Source organism: Hippoglossus stenolepis, chromosome 14, assembly GCF_022539355.2.
Source record: "Hippoglossus stenolepis isolate QCI-W04-F060 chromosome 14, HSTE1.2, whole genome shotgun sequence".
Lineage (NCBI taxonomy): Eukaryota > Metazoa > Chordata > Actinopteri > Pleuronectiformes > Pleuronectidae > Hippoglossus > Hippoglossus stenolepis.
Window position 1 is genome coordinate 10,346,570 of NC_061496.1, and position 25,396 is coordinate 10,371,965.

At 40.3% G+C, this 25,396-nt stretch overlaps 2 protein-coding genes across 3 annotated transcripts in view; one reads left to right on the top strand and one right to left on the bottom strand.

The window, feature by feature from the left end:
- Positions 1–21,588, top strand: part of LOC118121077 (adhesion G-protein coupled receptor D2) — an 85,248-nt gene extending 63,660 nt beyond the window's left edge. For both annotated transcript variants that reach the window (XM_035176725.2, XM_035176726.2), the window contains exons 24-25: positions 2,956–3,038; positions 20,938–21,588. In XM_035176725.2, the coding sequence (XP_035032616.1) occupies positions 2,956–3,038; positions 20,938–21,078 (224 nt within the window). In that variant the 3' untranslated portion in view covers positions 21,079–21,588. The remainder of the gene's footprint in view (positions 1–2,955; positions 3,039–20,937) is intronic.
- A 1,158-nt stretch (positions 21,589–22,746) lies between these two features.
- The window catches only part of nr5a2 (nuclear receptor subfamily 5, group A, member 2), a 65,661-nt gene continuing 63,011 nt past the window's right edge, over positions 22,747–25,396 (bottom strand). Inside the window, exon 7 of the mRNA XM_035176727.2 lies at positions 22,747–24,713. Within this exon, the coding sequence (XP_035032618.1) occupies positions 24,466–24,713 (248 nt within the window). The 3' untranslated portion in view covers positions 22,747–24,465. The remainder of the gene's footprint in view (positions 24,714–25,396) is intronic.

A 25,396-nucleotide genomic window follows, 5' to 3' on the forward strand; every position in this document is an offset into this window, starting at 1 on the left:
CTTCTCTATAGAAACTAAATATATAAAGAAAATAAATATAGAAATTATGTTATTTATCAAAATGTATCAATTCTTGCACAGAAAATAAATTAGTCTTGGTTTCAAAAACACAGTTGGCAAACACATTGATCCTCTTCCAACAGACCGGTCTGCACAACTTCCTTCTCGCACACCCCTCCTAAACGCCAGTGGAAGATGCAGACTGATACACCTTGATCTAAGTAAATACTGTGAAGCAGAAAAAAGAGACGAGGAAAACGTGAAGACAAAGCAGAAATAGATAGTGGACGGGGGTGAAGACAGTGCGGCAGGATCCCGAGGGCCTGGCTGGGGACTTTGTAAGAACCCATACATCAGCTGTCAGCCGATGAACTTCCAAAGAGTCACAACAGGGAAACACAATAGACTGGACAGATGGTCGCAAACAAACTGCAGAGGGTTTGATGCTATTAAAAGCTGTTTACCTCATGCCAGAGGCCCGCAAGTGTAGTGGATGCATTGTGTGATCATTTCTGAATGACTGAATGTGTGTTTGACTGCTTCGCTTCTGGAGTTTCATTGAACCCTCTGGTGTATTTTTAGCCACCAAATGATCATTTGTAGACTCGACTAAGACGTGCGAGTGTCTTAAGTTGTTTTCTCATAATTAAGATGTAATCAAAGGCGAGACGTGATGGCGAAACACAAACCGTATGATGATTGATTTGCGCTCGGTGGACTCCAGCCAACTCCGTAGGCCATGACGAACTTTTGGCTGATAACCAATAACCAGACAAACATAAAGAAAGACCCCCCTCCTCTTTCCCTGTTACTCTCTTTCCCCCTCCCATCCTTCCTCCCATCCTCTCCTCCTTCCGCTCCGCTTCATCTGCTCTCCTAAAGAGAGGCTCTGACACCTCAGAATGATGAACTCCTTCAGCGCGCTGACCTTTCTCCTTCGGACTAGTCACCCGCCCTCATGCCCTCTTCCATGTAGATGAGACAGAGACAGATGAAGATATTCTGCAATGTGCGTGCATGCATGGGTGTCAGTGAAGGGGGGTGGGGTGGAAGGCAGGAGTATCGTGCAGTGACACAGTGAAATTAGTTTTGGTGTTGGTGGATGACGGCCGACCCACCTTCAAATCAGCAGTCAACCAGGGAGATTAATCCAGACACAGGAGGCCTGTTGGAGAGCAGTCATGACAGGCCCTGAACGAGAGGAGAGAGACGGGCAGGGGGACAGACAGATGGGGCGCGTTGCTTCACGACAATGATATACCTGCTGAGATTGTGTCCATATATCTACAGTATGTGTGGAACTTTGAGGTTTAACATACAGATTGTTAGACTGCCGTGGACATGAATAATGTAAAGACCAAGTTTCTCCACCGTGGAATATATAACATTTGTATATTACTCTGAACTCATTTATGATTTCTATAGGTCCAGTGACTCATTTCCCTGGTTAGAAAAACAACCAACCCAAACAGAGCCTCTTAAATTGGTGGGATTAACACAATTATTTTAATTCCATTTTATTTGTATTGCTCCAAATCATACATTATCTCAAGGCAATTGACATTTTAAGATTGAGACCTTACAATAGTATAGAGAATCCAACAATCCCCACAACGAGGAAGCACTTGGCGACCGAGGAGAGAAAAATCTCTTCCTCTAGCAGGACCAGACTCGGGGTGGGCGACCATCTGCCTCGACCGGTTGGGGTGAGATTAGAGGGAATAGGGAGAGAGGAGAGGTGGGTGACGAGGGGTGAGAATAGAGAGAATATTGTTAAATTTAAATTTCTTTTTCATGGTTGTTCGCAAAATAGTTTTTGGTTTGCACATCGATTGAACAGAAATATGAGACAATGTCCTGGAAAATGCGTTTCAGCAAGGGGAGGTTGTGATCAGAGATAACCGAGGGGTAACACTGGTGTCCATCAGTGGTCATCTCACCAAGTATCCTTGAACAACCTTTACACTACCTGCTCAGACAGTGTAAGACAATCCAATGGGAGCATCAGTTAAATCCCTAACATGTAAAATTAGTTGATGAATATGGTATATTTAGCTATTCTCATCGTGCCTTCTTTGTCTTCTGCTCCACTTATATAATCCTTTACCTCTTGTAGCCTCTTATTCTGTCTTGTTTCCATCTGCAGTACAATAGATCAGTGCAAATTACAGGTCACATAGAGGGAAAAACCTGATGAATTTCATGTGATCGTGGATCCTCAATTTTCCAAGGGAACCCTTCATTTATATTTAATGCTTCAGTTACAGATACATGAGAAGAATACTGAGGCAAAGTAGCTAAATTTCCCTCTGGCCCTCTCCTTGCCCACTTCCTAGAAACTGCAGCATTGTATTAATAAGGCGTGGTCCCTTTGTGGGTCATGATTCTGAAATTCCATAAGAATATCAGCCACTTGTGTATTTAACTAATGCATTCATCCAAGTACATGTTTGCTTTGACATAGAACACAGTAAGGCCACATCCAGTAATTCTTGGATGACTCTCGTATCATTTCCTTTCTGTTATTTGAAATTTGAAATATCAGCCCAATGTTGTGATTTTTCTGGGGAAATATTTGGTTTGTAAAATAACCATGAAATTCTGTCATGTCCCATCAAGTTGAGATATGTAAATAACGGAACTTTATATGTTTTCATTCATTTGCAATATAATTTTAGGATAATCCCTACTCACTTACTCGCTCAGGGGGTGTATCCTTGTCTTTTTGTGTGTGTGTGTGCATGTGTGTATTCAGTTACTTTTCAGTGGAGCTGAACACTTTTGGCAGCACTGACTGGCAGAGCTAACTCTGTGTGTGTGTGTGTGTGTGTGTGTGTGTGTGTGTGTGTGTGTGTGTGTGTGTGTGTGTGTGTGTGTGTGTGTGTGTGTGTGTGTGTGTGTGTGTGTGTGTGTGTGTGTGTGTGTGTGTGTGTGTGTGTGTGTGTCTGTCTTCAGGTCAGCTGTCCATTCCTTGTGTTCCAGAGAGACTGGAAAATCCCTCGAGCCAACCCTTCAAAGGCACTCATCAGCATGGAAAGGTAACTGACTCCTGACACACACATACACACAGCAGGGTATATATAAGTCGCTCCAGTGGAACGCGGAGCTTTGGGTAACGGGGCCGGGGGTGAACTGCGGCATTTGATCTTTGACTTTCGGACAAAAACAGACTAAACTCCGGTGTTGAACTGTAACTGTGTTAACACATTCAACAGCAGCAGGTTTGATAATTCTCACTGTCTGACTTAATACAGTGTAGTTTTGTTTTAGTTCAGTTTGATTGAACGTAAGGACTTAAAGAAATACACCTAGAAAAACTTGTAGTAAATAAATAAGTTTATGATATATTATTAAGTACAATAAAATATCTTAAGTAAATTAATTACTTAATATGTAAACCTACACTTTTTGATACTTATACTTGTAATTATTACATAAAGAGGAATTTTAAAAAACGAACTCTGAATTATTGATGCTAATTAATTTAGTCACTTTATCAAATTTTTTTTATTGTATACTGTTAAATAATTAAATAATAATTGAGTGAACTAATTGCTTTTTTAAAATACAACTTGTTGCATTTTGTAAGTTTCTTTCTTTTTTTTAAATCTGTTCTTTTTTCAGACTTCAGATTTTCCAAATTATTTGTAATAAATTATATTATAATGATTTTTGTGAGAGAAAACTACTTACAGGGCTTAGAAGGGGTCACTCTCTCGCTCTCTCTCACACACACACACACAGCTGTACTTGAATAACTTACTCTCCGCTGAAATAAAACGAAGCCTCCAATGACCTGATCAGACTCTGCATATCATCGTCCCCCTGGTGGACAGCAGTAGAACCACACCACCACACATCCTTTATAAAATGTGAATTTATGAAAATATTTAAACTTTTGAGTCACATGTTGTAGAAAATCTATAACTATGTCATAATGAAAAATGTAAAATACTATATTTCTCTTTTTATTACAATTACAATTACTTTTCGAAAGTATGGGTGTATTTTGCCTTTTCTTCGTCCAGACAGAGTCAACTCCTTTGTGTTTTAATAATGTTTCAGTACCTTGGTGAAGGTCACATGAGTTATTGTAACGAGAGGGGAGACTGTTGATGACTTAACATTCAGAGGTGGTTTTTCAAAGCTGGTCATAATCCCACTTCACCTCCAGTCCAGTAGTTTGTGGTCCTGAAGCTGGTATTATAATAATTTAGTTGAATCAATTAATCAATCTCAAATTGTGTGAATACTTTTGGATTTTTTTTTAAATATTTGTGTAGCGTTGATTATTCAAGCAAACAGTTCATTTAATTTCACAACAGAAAACATAATATTTTGAAAAAAAAGAAGAAAAAAAATAGTAAAGTTACTTTGAGTATAAAACCTAAATGTGCAATATAGAAGGTAAACAATTTTTGCCTTGAGACGAATTCGACTAAATACCAACCACACTTTTTCGGGGGGGTTCCACTTTCTCTTTCTCTCTGCCTCTTTCACCTTCGCCGAACTGCTACTGCACAACAACTTTCAACTGTCGTAGCGCCGACGTGATCGAAGCTGACTTTGCTCTCCACCCAGCTTTGTTTTTCTTCGCAGCTGTTGGGTGGTCCCTGTCCCTCTCTCTCTCTCTCTCTCTCTCTCTATCTCTCTCTCTCTCTCTCTCTCTCTCTCTCTTTCATTCTCTCTCCCTTTCTCACTCCCCCCCTTCTCACTCATTGTCAGGTTCACAGCGTCTGTTTCTCTTTGAGTGCTGTGGGAGCCAGGCATGGCCCGAAACTCAATACCTGAGTATACACAATTAAGTTCACACCAGAGGTTATTGGGTGGAAGTGTGGTCTCGTTCCACAAAATGTGCGAGTCAGTCAAAGGATAGAAGAGGGGGTGTGTGAGTGTTTATGTGTGGCTGGTTAGTTGGTCAAGGTTAACTAAATGACGGGAGGTGGAGGTGGTGTGTGTGTTCTCAGGGCGGTTCTTTGGTTTCAGCCCAGGCCAGAGTTGGAGCCTCTGTCCTGGTTGGCTGCTGCTGCTGTCGGACACTTTGTCTGGACAGGTTGTTCCGTCCAATCATAATCAAACGTGAGGTTTTTGTAAGTGTGGTGTTTGTTTTTTTTGCTGGGTTTGCGTCACGATGTGACTTGTTTTGTTGTCAGGCCTTTTTCTTGTCTTGTGCAAAGTTTATGTACTTAAACTTTTCACCAGCTACAAAGCTTGATCTGTCAAAACAGCGAGGCATTGTCTTCCTATCAGGATAAAAGCATAATACTGTTGAATATGATTTTCGATATGTCCTTAGCTCAAGTTTTTTTCTATACACTCTAGGATTTATCAGAAATGTTCAGTGATAGACTTTTCAAACCTTTTAATTACTTATTGATTTTTTAAAATTTGTATTTGCTCAAAAAACAGAAAAAACAATAGTCCTTGTTTCACCGACCTGGACTCACCCTAATTGACCTTCCCAGCCTGTTGAGTGTTTCAGTGTTGGACAAGTTAGCCACAGCTCCCTCTCAGTACTGCTCACACGCGATTGGGAGTCCCATGACAGGCCAGCTGGAACCTCCAGTCCACACACACACACACACACACACACACACACACACACACACACACACACACACACACACACACACACTCACAGAGACATATACAGACACAAATCCTCCATGGATCCACCACTGGCCAGCTAGACTGTCAGTCGTTCAATGGGAGGGTTTTGAATGTGGGTGTTAGTGTGTGTGTGTGTGTGTGTGTGTGTGTGTGTGTGTGTGTGTGTGTGTGTGTGTGTGTGTGTGTGTGTGTGTGTGTGTGTGTGTGTGTGTGTGTGTGTGTGTGTGTGTGTGTGTGTGTGTGTGTGTGTGTGTGTGTTGGGGTGTTGTTGGGGCTTCCTGTTTTGGCCTGTGTGTGCTTCAGACCTTCAGACTGCTGGTGTCGTGTCCGTCAGCTTTGGGACTCACAAGAGATGTGAAATATAGTTCAACTGACGTGTGGTTTTTGCAGCTGATATTTGAAACTCACTGCAGACTAATGAATTTTCTTCTGAATAGCTTATCAGCTCTTAAAAACAGGACGAGGCAAGTTTTACTATCAATTATTTACAAGCTGTTGATTAAAATTCACCATAACACACTGGCGTAACTGGACAAACTATAAAACCACATTTCTCCACCTGTGGTCAACAAGGAATTTCCATCATATCACAGATGCAAAATCAAGTTAGCATTTCCAATTTGTAACAAAAGGCTAAATGCAGGTCAGGTATATAGTATTAGCAAAAATATATGTATATCAATGCACTTATATTCTTCCCTATAAAAAAACAGGCTCTTCAGCTCTGTTTGCACCAAAGAGATTTGGTCTGTTTAGTGTAAATGAGACCAAAGAGCGTTTACCTCTTAGTGGCAAAGTCTTGAATCGGGTTAATCAAAATCAGTCGTATTTTAAGAAGCATAATCTATAACTCTTCACACTCCTCTATCGTCACACACTAATGCACTTTAACATATGCACAACGTAAATGTCTCACACACACACACACTCACACACACACGTTCGGGCCTCTTCATTAGAAGTGGATATGTCTTCGGGGGGGAGCAGCAGTCATGTTCCATTAATCCAACGCAACCAGTGGTGATTGATCAATTAGCCCTGCTTAAAGCTGGGGCTCAGGCTAATCAATAGCACTGATCACCAGCCAAAGGTTTTTCATTAAGACCTGCTGCTCTGCATGAGTAGACTCCATTAGCATAGAGCAAATGGGCTGTGAGGAATGCAAATACTAGAGTGAAAACACACACACAGGCCACATACAGTAGGTTCCCCTCCATTTCGTGTTTTCATGGGTGATTAAAATCGTTTATTTTAAAGTTATAGTGTGTGTCATTTAAACCACACATCTCTGTTACCTTTTAAATTAATCTGAAATTTTTCTTTTACTACATGATGTAAAATGTAATGAAATAAATTAACATGACATCTGTACAAATTAGAATTTGACTGGATGATATTTTAGTGTAATCAAATTTAAAATTGTATGATGTGACAACACCACAAACTGAATGCTTAAAATATTATAGGTAGGTATTATAAGAAGTGATTTCAAAGAGCTAAATTATTTAATGAACTAAAATAAATGGATGTGTTGATTGTTTCAACTGAATTCTTTCAAAATGGTGTCGGTGTATTAATCAGACACGTGTCAGTAATATTTCAGTATTGTTTATTGTCTGTTGCAAAGTATTTCTTTAATTAAATTATGGGTGGAAAACCAGTAACATTCACTGTGACCATACTCACACAAACAACTCTCATAATCTCAGTGTTTCTCAAAGACTCTTTGAGTGACCATCAACACATGGCCTGTTCATTGTAGGATGCTATGAATAACAGTGTCTGCTAAAATGTTGTATGAGACAAACATTAGTCACATAATCTCCAAATAGTTTTTATGATGCCACAGTGAGCGTGTCTCACACTATTTCCCTTTCGGCCCGCTCACTATTTAATCCTCTTTGTTGGTTACCTGAAAAACAGCGGATGTCGCTGCGCCACAGTGATATTTCTGATCTGCGACCCCGCTGAACCCACGGGATCATCTATAGCCCTAAACACAAAAACACCACTGACAAACTCACCTTTCTCACCCTTTCCGAACCCTCAGTGGGACCGAGGGCCATTGTTTCACTTAAACAATCCTCATTGAATTAAAATCTGGCCGCACGCTTTGTTCAGTGAGGCTGATGCATACTGCTGTCATGGGTCCTATCGTTAATGTGCCATCACTGCACCTCACATCCTCAGCAGACACAGGCAGCGCTGAGTTTATTTCCTCCATCTGTAGGTATATGTGTGCGCACATCTGGGTTTGTGTGTGTGTGTGTGTGTGTGTGTGTGTGTGTGTGTGTGTGTGTGTGTGTGTGTGTGTGTGTGTGTGTGTGTGTGTGTGTGTGTGTGTGTGTGTGTGTGTGTGTGTGTGTGTGTGTGTGAAACGCTGGTGTTCAGTGTGTGATACTGTTGATGGGGTAAATGAGTAAGAGAGGAGGTGGGGGGGGGGGTAGGTCATTCTGTGTGTGCGTTTGTTTTTGTGTGTAATCGTGTTAAATCATTCAACAGAGAGAAGAGCAGATGCAGATTGTTTAATCTGGTGCTTTGGTCACTGGTAGATTCACATAAATCTGTCTCATGTAACAAAAAAAGTCTAAAAGTGATCTAATGTCAGACTGTAACAAAACACCAGAGGTGAGGGCTAAGAAGACGGTAGGAAAATACTTCATTCTTTATTCATTAGTCAAAAATATCATCTAATTTTAGTTGTTAGCAACAGGAAATGTGTTCGAGTTAGACTCTTACTTAATTTACTGTTAAATTTGTGTATGACCCACTGGGATTTTGGGTGACATGTTGACCTGAGTCTTTATTAAAAGGACTCACAAACCATCATATCTGTTAATTTACTAAAATGAAGCACTTGACAACACAATACAAATTAAATACTTCCTTTGTCCGACTTGTAATGTAAAGTTTTTGTCTAGACCTCTTAACCTCAATCTGCAGGCTGTGTTTGTATTGCATTGTATGACAGGTTTATTCATATAGTAATACATAATAAATAAAACAAAAAGTTGTGCATATTAATGTTAGAACAAGGTTCAGGTTTAGGTGTTTAAGCCCAGCCCTGAGTGGTTCGGTTGAGGAATGCCTTCAATAGGAGATGCTCGTGCGTGCGTGTATGTGTGTGTGTCTCCATGTATTTTAGCGGAAAGGAAGGGAGTTGGTTGCAGAGATACTGAGGCAGACAGGAAGAGATCATCCTGGTGTTACCATGGCTGAGGTTGAGCCCTGTGGCTCCACAAGCCCATTCATAGTACACACGCAGGTTATCCCTCAAGCATACACACACACACACACACACACACACACACACACACACACACATACACACACACACACACAGAGATACGTGAGGACACTAGTACACACAAAGTTAAAAACATGAATGTGTTCTTCCTCATGTCCCCTCATCACCAACCTTTTACCTTCATAGTATTGGTTGTGTGTCATTTTCTCCTTTTACCGTTCCATTCACGTGTCACTGTACGTTCAAAACCTCAGTAAATCATTCAAATGTGTCCACCCAGCCCAGCTACACACACACACATGCGCACACACACACTAAAACCATTTGCACTGATGTTCAAAGAGTTCGATGAGTTTTTCGCTGGGATGGCATGGCAGCGGAATGATATTTCCGTGGGTGGGTGGGTTGGATGGATGGATAGATGGACGGATGACACTGTATCCACCCACCTTGGGGAGAGGAAGTCCCTATCAGAACACAACAGGAAAGAGACAGAGCAAAAACAAGCGCATGTCTTTTTGGACATTAAATCACTTCCTGTAGGGCTGTGGGCTGCCTCCCCCACCATCCTCAGCTTCCACCTCCCAGCATAGTTGAACCACCCTTTTGGCAAGACAGCGAAATTGATCAAATCTGTGAACTCCGATGTGTGTGATGTGCACATCTCCTGTGAGAGGTAAAGTGACAGGAACACATCTCCCGTGTGTTGTTGTACTGATGAGGGAAATACCTGATGAAGAGAAGGAGCTTAAAACCCTGTTTAGAACAACTTTATTTTTTATCTTTTATAATACGAAACACCTTTGCTTCTAAACCAGCCTATAGCCTGCATATATATATATATATATTGTGTTATATATATATATATATATATATAATGCGGTGCAGCCTGCCAATCTGATTTATCACTGTGACTTGCAGATGTGATGAGTATCATAGGATGCCATATAAATCCGTGCACCCTGACAGATCACAAGCCCTGAGTGGTTCGACTGCTCTGATCTTCATCCAAGAACAAAACAAAGAGACAAAAAGGTTTATCTGTGGTTGTGGCTGCAGGAAAAGGCCATTTTATTGATGACAGGAAAAGACAATGACACCAGTTTCATTCAAAACACAAACACAATCCTCAGTGGGCCTGGCTTGTCTTTTTTTTCCAGGTTGTGTGTGATCTTGAAATGGAGACATCAGACATCGTATACAATGCACATATGGGAGTAAATCTCATACATGTATCAAAAGTGCCGCTCTCGCACAATGCTGTCCACATCCAGGGCACAGCTGTAAAAAAAATATGACTTCCTTCCTTGTAGGCAATTTCCTGTTTATGTCTGAATGCAGGTCAGGAGAGGGGGATAGTGGTCTCTACCTCATCCACCGTCATCCTTCCCCAGGTTTGACCTCTGTCCAGATGATGCAGGATCCTATGGATTCTGTCGCTAAACGAAATATGCACAGCTATCTTTCTTTTTCCATCTTAGCACACAAAAGAAAATATATCCACAAAATAAAATCTGTTGTACTCTTAATTATGAACAAAAGAATGGCACTCAGTGGAGTATACCTCCGCCAAGGCCCAATAGTCCGCTTATGATACCACAATTAAATTCACTAGATCTATATTTTTATCTGGACTCACACCTCATGCCACACACTCATTATTTTCATGAACATACTATTTCTCAAAAAATTCCTGGAACTGCTGTCAGATGTGGATCCGCACACCTTTAAAGGGTTCTTCCCTGACCTCTTCCACATCTTTCCACTCATTTTCATTTTAGTCCATCCAGTAGTTTTTGCGTAATCTTGTTTCAAAGCAAATAAACCAACAAACAGGGGTGAAAACACAACCTCTTTGGTAAAAAGCCTCATCTACAAAACACATAAAAATGAGTATAGCCGCAAAGCAAACACACTCATGATCTTATTTGCGTTTTTTGTTCTCTGCCAGGTTTAAGAGACCCCCAACCCCTCCACACACACTTTCCCCAAAAATGTCTCAATTGCACACACATGGATCTTCTTGAGGCGCCCAGTTTGTTTCATTTTCTGCTGATTTGCCTAAAACAGGCAGCGACTGCTGCTGTGAATGTTTAATTTAAGAGCTCATGTTCCCCTCTTTGTGCAGAGGTTGGAAGCATGGACAGGCTTGACAAGGTAAGGGGGGGGTCCAATGGTGATGTTGGGGCAAAAGGGGGGATGGCTTGTGGAGACCCGAGGTCTCTGGGCGCAGTCATTAAGATGGCTACTCGGTTTAGAGATGAGAAAGCATGCCCTGCACTCTGGGCTCATTGAAGATGCTCCCCTGCCTACGTGGAACATCCATTATTTATGAGTTTTTACAAATTCCAACTGACATTTTCATCAGTTGTGGATGTCTGTTTCTGATTTGGTTACGCTGGGTGTGGCTGTCCTCCCCACCAAGAGGAAAATATTGGTTAAATACAACTGTTTGTTATTGCAAAGCAAGGATTTTGCAGTTGGGTGCAGGTTTGTTATTACTTTTACATCTGTGCTTATTTTGCTTTTGACACACAAATATAGGGTATGTATCACCCCTGCTTTAAAAGTAATATCTGAACTACTGGATTCAGTTAGTTCTTTTAATGTAGAACTGTAGTACCTAGTGTCAAACTCGCAGCTTGAAGCTACTTTTAGTTTTTCAGATAATTTTTCAGTGAGTTCTCTGGACTGCACAGTTGAGTTGAACCACTTCCAGACACCAATGACCAGCCAAGTTCTAGCAGGAAGTGTTGTCACTCTGCTGCCTACGACCCCAAACTCATTGGTCCATGGATGAGCCAGTATTGATCGGACCACTGCCCTGTGCTTTGGTATTCAGCCTCGGGCTTCATGCAGCCTCACCTCAGCCTACATCACTCACCTTACATTAGACTCTGAGCTTGATATACATCGATCTGTTAGGCTCTGCTACAGTCTTAGAGAGAAAACTTGTCAAATGCCAGTTAACATGAGATCCAACAGAAGACCACACACTTGCTGTCAGTCCTGTGTTCGGTGCTGGAAGTCGATTCAATAATGCTGAAACAACTGATATACATGTTTGTTTTAAGGAGGTGATCTGTTGATCTGGCAATCTGGTGAATAAACACCTGATATGATCAAATACTTTAAACCAATCTCGTAAATCATTTAAAAAACATTAAATCGCTGTATAGTTCTTTTAAACCCAAGTAAGATAAAAGCAAAACATAAAAAAGTGATTTTTTTGAGCAGTTGGAAACTTCAACACCACAACATGACTTTACACCTACATGGAGTATGAATTAATTTATGCCAAGAAAAAAAGGATTAAAACTCCCTTAAGAAAGCAAAGCTGATAACAGAGAAAACCACTAAATTCATGGTGCTGGACAACCAACCAATTTCGGTTGTAGAAAATGTTCAGTGTTGTTGTTTTATCGGCCATTTTGAGCCTTGCTACCAGCAATTTATTGATGACACAGATAATCAAATACATCTAAGTGTGCAAATTCACCATGAAATGCAAAGCTTGGCTTCATAACAGCCAGTAAGTCAAGTAAAAGAGGAGTTTTTAAATACATAGAAAATTGTAAAGAGGAAATTCCATGTCAATTTAAGAGAATGCCAGTATTGTCGTAAAAGCATGAATTACCTTGGTGTTGCCAGTTTGGGATTCTTTGTGCGTGCCTTGCAATTCATTGTGAACAAGAGACTTTTATCACATCTTGCAAATGATGCTCTTGCTATCAGCAGAAAAACTGTGGGTCACTTCAAGCACTTGCCACCTGCGTATTCACACTTAAAGGACATTCAAGTGGAGTTGAATACACCGCTCAAGCACCAACAACAAGTTGTACGAACAAGGTTGAACAGTTCACTTTACATGATCGAGAGTCTCGTTGCACAGAATTGGGCTTGAGTGTAAATACAGTGGAGCATGCGAAATAGTGGTGGGGCACTGGAAAAGATCATCGCAGCTCTGGCCCAGAAGTATCAGAGATGTGGATTCTGAGCCATTATACTCAGTTGTGATGCTGCTGGATCCAAGATACAGTATAAAGACAAGTATGTGGGGTCTCTGTTAACTATGATGCGTTTGTGTGTTTGGAATTTTACTTTTGCACATTTAATGGCCGTGCAGTTCATTTCAACCAGCAGCTTACAGAATGGGTCAATGGCTAGTTTTCAAGAGTATTCAAAAACGTTTTTATCGTTCTAGGTACATACATGCAGAACCTCAATACATACAAAGGATCCATTAGTGGAAGAAATAATGAACTTGGAAGAAGAGCTTCATCACATTTACACATAAACATTCGGGAACATTAAATATGTGCAAAGTAAAATCCCTCTGCACATACACACAATATTTCTTTCTTTCTTTTATATGCTCCAATATCTATGCGCAAAAAAAAATTTTTTCACACATTTCACAGCAGTAAAACTTTATTACACATTCATACAGTTCAGTAAAACGTTTTTGTTTTATAATTGCCCACATTAACATGGACACAAAAGGTGATGAAATTCATTTCACAAGCTTAAAGCATTAATGACCCTTAATTGACTCAATACAGAACCTTGATTAGATTCCGAATGTTTTCTCGTTCTTTTGTCACCACTTCTGATCTTGTAGGAACAGAGTCGTAGTGATTTTTTTCCATCATTTTTACCTTGAAAGAAGAGACTTGCTGAGTAGCTGCACTTACGTGATTGTCTATCACACACAGCGATTGTCTAACCCAGTAGATTTCCAGTAGAACCCAATTTCTTCCCCACTCATTTTATGGCAAATTTTGATGGTAATGTGTTGTTCATATATGACAAATACTAACGATGTTCCTTCAACTTTGGAATCTTAAAGAGATTTGAAAGATGGACAGTGACTTTTCAACACAAGGAGGTGTATTGTGGAGACCACTTTGCCAGTTGGTTTCTTGGCAGACACAAACAGTTGCATCCAGGTATTCAAAATACACAGGAAGACGTCTTGAATGTTATTATCATCTCATGATAGACAAGTACTGAAGCAGTGAGACTGACAAACTCTATGTTGTCCCTTGAGCTTGTTGAGGTATGAGTATGGTGTCTTAAGTTATTTGTTGTAATGGATCAGGCCAAAATAGGGGAGAGCATCTCTTGTGTAGTTTTGGTAGTATCAGATGACACCTATAGTTGCAATGGGAAGACCAATCCAGTAATTCGGCAGTTTAGTCAGATTGGAAACAATGACCTGGTTGGGAATCTAAAATGGCAGAACACGCCATTTCGGTGTCATGGTGCGGTTTGCAGTTGCTTAAGCAAACAAGACCAGGCTTGGTCTTATCATGATATCTTACAGAGGATCGGCCCACACAAACACTGTCCCAATAACCAAATGTTTACAAGATTAAACATTTAGTTGATTGGCAAAACTATTGATTTAGTAGATTTGATCCTGGGCTTGTCAGGTCCACGTTGATCAGCGCGTCCACGTGATGAGAGGCAACCTTTCCTGTTACACTTACAAAGAGTTGATGTTCCCCTAAGATCTTCACTGGGGCCTATATATCCTCACGTTAAACGCTATGATGTTCGTTTATAGGAACCTCTAGTGCAGTGTGAGTGCAGCCTCTGGCAAAGGACCCAGCCTCTTAAGAGTCTTTGGCAGCTTACAGAAACTGTTGTCGTCCCAGGAGAAGGACAGCAGACTAAATAACCCTGGAGAGTTTTGCATCAGAGTGACAACGTTAGAGCAGCTGTTTGCATCTGAAGGCCTACCAGCAATTGTCCGTGTCGCTCTGAAGCAGAGAGGGAAAGAAAGGAGGCGTGGAGGAGGGGGACAAGATGGAAAGAAAGTTTCTGCAAGAGTCAGCCTTCAGAAGGATTTTGATAATGATCTCACCAGGAGATATTTGTGCAGAGACACTTTATATCTGTGGACGCACATGCAAACATTAACTCTTTAGTTTTGGTGTTAGGTGTGGGATGCAGTGTGTGACACTCAAGGATGTAGAGTATTGGATTTATAATGTAGATGTATTGCTTTGATACCTCTGCTTTAGGAGATTATGCTTTCAACCCTGGCCATTGGTTTGTTTATTTGTTTACACAAAAACTGCTGAACAGATTTCTACGAAACTTGGTGGAAGGAGAAGACGTGGGCCAACAAAGAACTCCTTTTGTTTTGGTGTGGATTTAGTGTAAGTCCAGGATTTCTTCTAGTAAATGGTAAATGGTCTGTATTATATAGCGTGTTTCTAGTCTTCGTGACCACTTAAAGCTCTTTAGAGTACAGTTTTGCCTTTCACCCATTCACACGCACACATTCATACAGTGCATTAATGTGTTCTTCTGAGTGCTCTTTAAAATCCGCAGTGTAAACAAACACTGATCCGTTGCTGACAGTTTGGGAGTTAAGACAGTTCAATGAAAAAACGCTCACATTAAGACATTTAAGATAATGTACGTCACCTCATTAGGCAGCTGGTGGAAACCGCGCAGGGCCTTGATGGAAAGCATTCAGTCTTAAGTAAAAGCAGCAGCCAAATGATTTGCTTCCAGTGTTTGATGCTGGTCATTCAGCTCGGTAATGTAAATGCCACAAGAGCTATTGTTAAGGTAGCATTTACCTGTGTGCTTACTGGAATTGATTTCCATAGATACATGTAGATATGAATAGCTACAGATAGATCCTGTGTGTGTGTGTGTGTGTGTGTGTGTGTGTGTGTGTGTGTGTGTGTGTGTGTGTGTGTGTGTGTGTGTGTGTGTGTGTGTGTGTGTGTGTGTGTGTGTGTGTGTGTGTGTGTGTGTGTGTGTCTCTATGTGTGCGTGATTGGTGATGATCCCGTTCTTTGTAGGTTCCTGAGCTCTCGACAGTAGGTCACAGCTCAAGGCTGCCAGTGGTCCTGTCAGATTAAAAACATTCTGGTTTTATGTGATGGGATCTGAGGCCGCCACCCTGCCTCATTTCATGGTGCTGGCTATACATTTTACTGTTTGCCTGTCAACCCGAGTACGAATGAACATACACAGACCTCACACCCTTTCACTTCTTCTAATCTATTCTGTAGTAAAAGTAGATTTTTTTGTGTTGAGTTTATTGAAAAGATGTGTGTGTGTGTTTATGTGTTATGTGTTCACACTATATTACAGTGTTGGTAAATCTGACATCTGGGGAAAATATTCTCGATAAAGTACTCAATGATTTTAAACTTAATATTTATTTAGTAATTATATCACTAGAATTAAGACAAGAATAAGTTTAGTGTTGTGGTTCGGCATATGTCATTTGTCTTCAGTTTTTTTGTGTTGCTTGTCTGTTTGTTGTTGTGTTGAAAACTATTTCTTATTTGTCATGTAGTGATTGTGGTATACAGTATGTTCAGACCCCCAGGGATGCTGTATCAAGGAGTTCATCCTATGAAATATATTGGATTATATTTACCTCCAACAAGGATTTCATGTTCCTTTCCTCTCTGTCTGTCATCAGGATTACTCAAAAACCACTGAACTGATTTCTTTGAAACTTTGCAGAGAGGTGGAGCACAACAGCTGGAGCCTCAATTTCTTTTTTTCACTTTCATTAACATGGCAAGACTCTCATTATCCTTGGCAGTCTGAGCGTTCTTCTAGTTCCTGTAACGTCACGCAACAGTTTCTTAGAAATGAACAGGAGCAGACTGAGTAGTCCAATTAGTTTGAGCACAAGGAAGTTTGAAGACATGTACCCACTTGTCCTGATATTGCTGTGGTGGAGGTTCTGCTTGTTTTCCGATGTTAAACTTCAACAGTAAGCAACTGTCCAGTGGACTGGTAAATGAATAAGTAACTTCACAGTCAATTTTAGTGACATGTAGTCTCTCAAACATTCTAAATCCCCTCATGTTCCTACCAGTTCTGCTTCTCGCTTTAATTTAATTGTTTGAAAGTTTTCAATTGTTGTGTCTATTTTTTTTTTTTAAATGCCTTGAAGTCAAACCAAAAACCTAATCATTCCTTTTGCTGTTTTTACATAGGTAGACGTTCTCTTTACTCAGTATTCTGTGGCTGATGAACAGTGTCGTGACATTCAGGTTGTCATGTTATTACAGACGCTACAGACCTCTTTCTCTGTCGCACCCATAAAGCACTCTTTGTGACACTGTCGAAGCAAAGGTCAAGATTCCACGTGCACTCAAGCATTTACCCTCGCCACTTGGCTGAGGTCTGGCAAGATTAATTCTTTGTGTCTTGCTATCTCTCTATGTGCCAGGTTCATCTTTCTTACAATGGAGCCAGGCAAACACAGAAGAAAAGTGCATTCCTGAAAGTGTGTGTGTGTTTGTGTGTGTATTTTTAAAAGACATTGGTGCAACCGTTTTAACAGGGCGACTGTTTGAATTAGATGTTCTAACCCCCCGCTTGCTAAGTGGATTTCTGAAGTGGCTGTAGTTGGAGGCTTTCAATCGGATGCAACCTTGAGTCCTTTTTTATGTGAGCTCTGTAGGATTTAAGTGCCGGTATAACATGAGCACGACTGAATGCATGCTCCTCATTTTTTGAAATTGAAAAATCTCCGAAGGCTCTCCCCATTGTGCAGGCAATTAATGGAATGCTGGCAGCGAGGTTCAGGTGCTTAAAAGTTGTATTTTCTCTCCCTCTCTCGCTCTCGTTTAATGACTAATAAAGGATAATCATCGTGGAAAAAAAACATCATAATGCTGTAGGCTTCCTCTTTATGCACAATGATGTATAATGCATGTTTTGAAATGAAACAGCAGCGGCCTTCGAACCATTCCATCTCCAAACCTTTGCGTATTTGTTTTGCATGCCACAGTGAGGCTTTTTGCATAACAATAGTGAGTGCTCCCATTAACAGTGCCATGCCTATTAATTTGATCTTTACATTTTTAAAGTTTGTCCATCAGGCTGCCAAACACCGGGTCCCCCCAGTCGCTGTTTGGTGCAAGTGATTAGAAAGTTGGCTAATTGCCTCTCTGAAGAGTTGTGCTGTTTCTTTTTGAGCCTCCTTGTTCTTCCTGTGTGAGCCTCCACCAGCTGTATCACTGGAACAGATGAATAAACCATTTTTAATCTTCAATAAAAATACAAATTAAGGCTTTTTTACTTTGATTTTGGAGATTATTTCTAAATAATTATTATATATAATAATAATTATCTATAATGTATTTGGTATCTTGACATTTGAGGTAAAACTAAAATATAAATAAAATGGCATTGAACATAAAATGAATTCATGTTTGATCAGAAATATGATTTTGGATAATGGACTTAATTAGCTGCGCTGCATTCACAGTAATTGATGTTTTCAGATATTAAAATCGAGGTCACTGATTGGTGCGGCAGATTATCCATACTGATTAATCCACCAAAGACAGGTTTTGCCACCGTGCCGTGCTGGTGGGTGTTCGTTTTATTCCCACTGAGCTTTTTTCTCAGGCCTCTGGAGCCTCGGGGCCTGACTGAAGCTGGACTCAGTAGCAAACAGGCTGATTCCATCTTTCAGTTGCACCTTTTCCTGCGATCTTGGAACACTTCCAAAAGCTTTTCTTTTTTTTCTCCCTTCTCATGCCCTCAGTCTCTTCTTCTTTGACTGTGCTTTGACAATGCAGGGAAACGTACAAACACATCTCAGTAAACACGAGTGATGTGGTTCCAGAGTTTAAAAGCTTCAACAATGGCAGACACAACTCGGGGCTGTTTGTGGGACGGAAGGGAGAACTTGTTTAGAAACTGACAGCACTGTGTGTGTGTGTGTGTTTGTGTGTGTGTGAGAGAGAGAGAACTATGTGTGTTTGTGTTGCTTTTGGCAAGTTATTCATTTCTCTTTTTTTTCTTCCTCTCTGTGTGGTTATCTTTTGAGTTGGCCGGTTTGGAGTTGATGTCCACCTTCGGGGATGCGCATAGCATGCATTTATGAGTATTTTCACCTGAGGCTGCACTTGTTAGAGTCTGCAGATAAATGTATATACATTATTTATACAAATTCAGGGCGAGTGAAAGTAGGTTTAACACATTTACAGACAGGAGGCCAGGCACTGCAAGCCAAGCTGCAAGTGAGGATTGTGCGCTTGGGATCGAGCTGGCCGCTTGCCCGGCTGTGACCGGCATCCCTAATGCTGCACGAGAGCACTGCAACATTATCGGCACTCGGATGATCCTTAATATCGTGTCCCTCATGGAAATATGAAGGATACATTGTCAAAAGGTTTATATTTACAAGAGACACCTAAGAAAGACATTTAATAACATTTCTGGGTTTTTCAGTTATCGTCAGTTCAGTGTCAGCAGTTTTTAGTGCAGTGATTTTTTTTTTCGGGTGATCGGTGCAGAGACTCCATTCCAACAGTTTTTAACAACTTCTTTATTTTAGAAGGCCTGTTTATTTCATCTTATATGTGTTCGATTTTAAACCAAACATGAGAAGAGATGAATGTTCCTGAAGGACAGACAAGTACAGGGAGGGGTTCCACATGTTCTGGAAAAACCTGGAAACTGTTTCCCAGGCAGAGGAGACACATGAAAATGAGATTTGATGACAATACAGCTGAAGTTACGTTCAAACATAAATATCAGTCACCACTAACTGGTCTTAGTTGGATTTTTAATGCTGACCATCAGCACTTTTTTGCTTGTAAATATTGTCTGTTCAAATGCAGCGCTGCATTGTTAAGGTAACATGGACCATTCTGATTATCTGATGAGAGTCTGTGTGGTAATTAAATTTCAGTCTATTCTTGTCAGTAGTTGTATTGTGTCATTGCTGTTCAGACAGCAATTGTTAATATGATTCATAAGAAAAGGTATTCAGGTTAAAAATTCATTATAATAATAATGATTCATTTTATTGACATTTCCCAAGCACAGAACACAAAGGGCTTTCCAAAGGAGCAAAATACATGAAACAACAGGGTATTGTATATTAATTTAAATAAAAACAGTATTAAAACAAGGCTGAAAAACCATATGGTAAAACATTAAAACATCTAAAGATCATGTCCAAATACTGAAATGTTTATAACACATGATGTCTGATTACAGGAGTGAGGGGCAGAATGTGAGGACGTGAGTGCGAGAGTGTAAAGAGAAGATTTTATATTTAGGTTGAACTGCACATCTTTTAAATCAGACTTCCACACAGAGGAATTATACCTTTTATTATAGTGTATGATCGATTCCCGTGTGTTTCACCAGCTCAATCATCTGTGAAAATGTCCTGGAAAAGTCCTGGAAAAGGATCTTCATGAAAAAGAGGAAACCCTGAGAAGGGAAGGCTGGTCATGGATCAGCGGGTGTTACAAGGTTGACCACACCAAAAGAGAAATGCTGCAGTGATGTAGTTTGATGTCTGATCACCACAAACCTTTTCCAGTTAAGGGAGTTAAGGTCTTTGGGTCAAAAAATCCCTCTGAAATAGCCAAAGTGTGTTTAATGTAATGGGAAAAAGCCTCACTAATAAATAATAAATTAATTTATAAACTCTATTTATACTAAAGATTGTGCAGGTGAAGGCTGTGAGATGAATAAAATAGTTTAAATATGTAAAACAGTTTTCATTACAGGCTTAAAGACTTGAACTGAGTATGAATCAAGTGTTTAATTAAAGTTTGAAAAACCTTTAATACAATTGTTGGAAATAGTTTATTTCATCAATTATTTAAATAAAAGACTGAGACTGAAGCAAAGCTGAAACAAAAAGATGAAAGCTGCATGTATGAGAGTCAAAAGGTGTAAAGGTGTGTTGGATGTAATTTAATATACAATAAGACGACCTGTGTCCCACAGAAAAAAAAATATTATTTATGAAGGAACAACCTTGTTAAATGTGACAAAAATCAGGAGAATATATTTAATACATCAAAGTGGGTTCAGCTAATTCCAAACTTTTTAAAGAGGAAGTTACACGTTTGTAATTAAACTCAGTGACAGTTTGTGCTTCAATAAAACCTTTCAGATGAATAAAAACCCCGTCCATGAAAAAGTCCCCTGTCCTCTCCTCGATACACCTTTGTATTTTTATTGACCTCGTTCTTTTTGCAGTGTGAATAAATATTGTTTTCCTCAAAGCGTCATGACACTTTTTAAACTTACCCCTCTCCTTTTGGTCTACCCAGGATCCTCCTCCCTCAGAAACGGATGACTCCTTGCCAGCTGGTTGTAGTCTCCATGTTCCCATGGAGCTGGAGTTCACCACTTCCTGTTTCCCTCGCAGCCCTGCGCCTCAGAAAAGCCACGGCCTCGTCTACGTGGATTGAGCCGGTCGGTGTTACAGTGACTGTAGTTTCATATTGTGATTCATTCTGTAATCAGAGCTGGTGAAATGTGTTTTCTTTGTATTCTGATAAGCTTATTGTCCCTGAAGCATTTGGTTGTTTCTGTCACTTATTTGTTATGTCCCTGTTCCTCAGGGTCCCTTAATACTTCCTGTTAGAATATTTGTGATCAAGTACTTGTTTTGCGTTTAACACTTATTTTAAGATGTGCAGGATAATAATGTAAAGTTAAATTCCAAGTCTTCAATACGTTGGTTACTTTTTTGTATTTGGTTTTGCATGTGAGCGACATGTGAGCATGTGAGCAACACTTCCATGGGTTGTCGAAGCATCTTATTGGTAAGAAACCTAATTGTAATTGCGATGTCCCTGGTTTGATTTTTCTTATGTCGAAGTATCAAATAAATTCCGAACTGGTTTAAAGTTTTTCTGAAGAAGCACAGATTTAATTGTTGTAAAGTTTTGGACGAGAATAAAATGTATCTAAACAGATTTCCCTGACTTTTGTAATACCATGTTTCTAGATCCTGCATGTCAACAGGAAATGAGTCTCTCATTCCCAGACTGGGTGTTATTTTAATCGTATGTAGTTATTCATAATTTCCCACAACAACAATAAGAGCAAAGAAAAGGAACTGGACAGCTTGAGTGTGCGGAGGAAGCAAGAATCTGGTGTTATAAGCATAGTTATTATTTATTGAAATATGAGGAAACCTTCAATAAGCCTCAGAGAGACAAGGACGTGAGGTGATGGGGGGGGGGGGAGGACCAATAAGAATGTCAGCGAGGAAGATAAAAAAGCATAATAATGATGCATCTTGTCTCCATGTGTTGACAGAGTACATGATCATGTGACTGCACAAATGTTACTGCTGTTTACGTCCTTGTTTTATTTCTTCTGCATCAGAGTCTGTGTTACTGTTGCTCTTGATCTTTACGTTGGTTTGTTCTGGATTTCAAACCGTGTCTCCACTCCTTCCTCAAGCTTTACTAAACCTCTTCCCCGACAAACTTCTCTTGCAGGACTCAAGCTGTTCAATAAACAAACATGCAGTTAAGTAAGGACTCGGTCATTGACCTCAGCCGTGTTGGTGACGATCATCAGAAAGTGAAGCGCAGGATCAGAATCAGCTCACAGACGTGAATCCTCTGAATCAGCAGAATCCAAAGGTAAACAAATAAACACCACAGGTTGTTGTGGGAGGGAAGAGTTGAGGGACAGAAAGGTAACGACTGTGGGAAACGCCACACGAGGATAATTTATGCTTCAGTGTTTTAGGAGAATTAGAAAACCAGGTTTCATTTAGCAGGAGCAGTCAGAGCTCACAAGATGCAGTCTTTGGTATAAGAGCAAATTGGACAGAACAACGATGCAGGTGGAGACTGGATAAGAAAAAGGTGATGTGGTACAAACATCCTTCACACCTACTTGCTTCAATACAATACTGTGTTCAATGTTTGGACCTGCATCACCAGTGAAAAGACATTCAACTGGGGGGATTTTTCTTGTTTTTTTGAAAGCTCATAATTTCTGCTCCGGACTCGGATCACGTGTGGAAAACAAAACAAGAACATGCTACAGTAAACAAATTTATTTTGGCGCGGACACCTCACGTCATGTAACACGAAGATGGGAACTCAGAGACGCAATAAATTACCTTCATTTATAAGCGTAACCAGTGACATACTGTACATCGAAAAGGTAAAAGCACTGTAGAAAATGAAAAGAGGCTACAAAAACGTTGAACGTGAAATGGAACCCTTACACAGCAACGTTTAAGAAACAGATGTTTGAATGCCAGCAGACACAGATGGAAATTAATATTCTTAAGTGATTCCTTTTTGATTTTAGTGTCTCACGACATAATTTAAGTACTGCTCAAAACAAATAAAAAATAATAATAATAAAACACTGTACACACATCAAAGAAAGCAAACCAGAGGGATCATCTTTTTTTTTTTTTTGTCAATTAGTTGATTTCATTTTGTAGGAAATCATTGCTTTGCAATTTATGCTTCATCACAGTTCTCTCCCATATTACCACATGAATGTAAACACCTGGTGAATTATTCTTTTTTAAATTTTTTACAACATTATTACTTTATATATATATTTGTACATATTTTCATTCACATCTGCACGGTTAGCTAGCATGGTGATGAAATAAGGCAAGACTCACAGAACTGTGACATCACAAATCTTTTTTGTTTTTGTTTTTCTTCTTCTGTTATAATACTGATTATTAAGGTATTTGTTATTTCCTTCTTCTGTTCTGCAGCAGGCTTTGGTCTTTCCGGACAAAGGCAGGGTCGATCCTTCTCCGTCTCCACAATCTCACTTTTGTTTTGTTCCAGTTTTAATGAAATAATGAAAAGGGGAGGGGGGGGTTGTTGTTTTTTAAGCAGGAGAAATGGGTTATAAATACAATTGTTTCAGCTGACGTTATGAACTGAATTTATTTAACACTGGTCGTTCTGAGGTACATAGTGTAAGATGATTTCAGGGGCAGGCAGAGTAAGAAAGGGGGGAACCACAAGGTGACCATGACTAGCAAATGACTTCATTACAAGAGGAAAAAGGAACATTGTACTTTTTTTTATTGGCCTATTTATCATTTTGTTCATTAAATATTCAGTTTTTAGACCTTTTCTTTTTTTTTTTACCATCAGTTCTCAGTTTTTTCAGTCAGGTCAAGCTGCCGTGGCAAAAAAAAAACGACGACGACGACGATGGTAGGAAAGAGTCTGAGGCCCAGTTTGTCTTTACAGTACCAGCAACAGCTCCGAGCCGAGGATTAGTGACCGGAGCTCGGCCAGCGCTCCGGTCACGAAGCTGCGTGAAAGATGAGCAGCGTCTTCTTTTCTCACCACAGAAAAAAAGCCTCTTGCTGTGTCACCGGTGCTCCAACACACGAGGGTTGTTGTTTCTCTTCGCCGCCGCCTGCCAGTCGTGATAGTCCGTGCTCGTGCAGACGATGAGATGCCATCTCGTGGTGTAAATGCAAATGCAGTGTTTATTTCAAGAGTTCTTTTTCTCCCTTTTTTTTTTTTAATATTGTCTTTTTCTGTGGGGTTCAGAAGCAGCTCTTCCTTTTTTTGTATTTTTGTCATTTTTCAGTTTTTTAGAATAAAGGGATCCACATGCTGTTTTTTTGCACATTATCATACTCTGTGCACGTGTGTTCGTCCAGATCGGAACTTGAATAGTTCAATATAAACAAGAGTTTCTAACCCACTCGCTCTTTGTCCTCCAGGTCAGCGCCCAGTCAAAGTCTGAGCTGCTAGGTTCATTAGTTGAGAGTTTTTTGTGCCGCGGCAAAACTCTCATGGCGTCCGCACAAGCTGCATTATGGGTAGCACAGTCCCCTCCTAAGCCCTCTTGGCGTGGAGCATCTCAATGAGCAGGTTGTTGCAGGGCACGTCGCCGTTCAGGTGCTTGTAGTAAAGGTATTCTTCGGCCTGCAGGCTGATGGCTCGGATCTCAGGCAGCCGGAGGAGCAGCTGGCCGAACTTGTCCGTCTGCTGCGGGTAGTTGCACATGACGTAGTCCAGCAGCGCTGCGTTGACCTGCTCCTGGACGCTTTCTACGAGGTGGAAGTTCTCCAGGTTCTTCACATCTACAGGAGGAAGCAAGAGAGAGAGGTTAGATAAGTCAAATATCTCTGTGGGGAAGACAGTTGTGACAATCAAAATGAGAAGGGGACTCAGGAGAGCGCATCGACCACCAAGGCTCCAATGTCAACCTGAGACTTTTACATTGTCACAAGATCTTGAACCTGGAGACAAATCAAGTAGTTTTATGTTACAGAAATATTGAGGTTAGAGTAATTAATATTACAAGTTGAATTCTTCAGATGCGGCTGTTTTTTTACTTAAAAGAGGACTTCAAAATGCAGCACATGATGAAATATCCCTCCCTCCTCCCTTTATCTCCTCTGAATCCTCTCTGGAGACTGTGATGTTGAGGGAATCAGGTAAAGGCGTAAAAAAAGAGCTTCTCCTCCTGAGAGACTCGTTCCCCAGGAGGCAATGAATTATGTAGGGCAGAGTTACAGTCGTATTAGCGCCACAGCTGCTCCTTAACCTAATGCCTTCAAAAATCCAAATCCAAACATGACAGAATGTGATATTATCCCTGAAATAGACCACATACAGCGTCAGTCTCATGAAAAAGACTAAACACTCAAAAGTGCACATGGGAAGTTCTTTTTTTCACTATTAATTCCTTGTGAAAAATGCATTTGCATCTTTCTGAAATCCGACCTCTCTGCGCAGCTATAAGCACTTTTCCTTGACCATA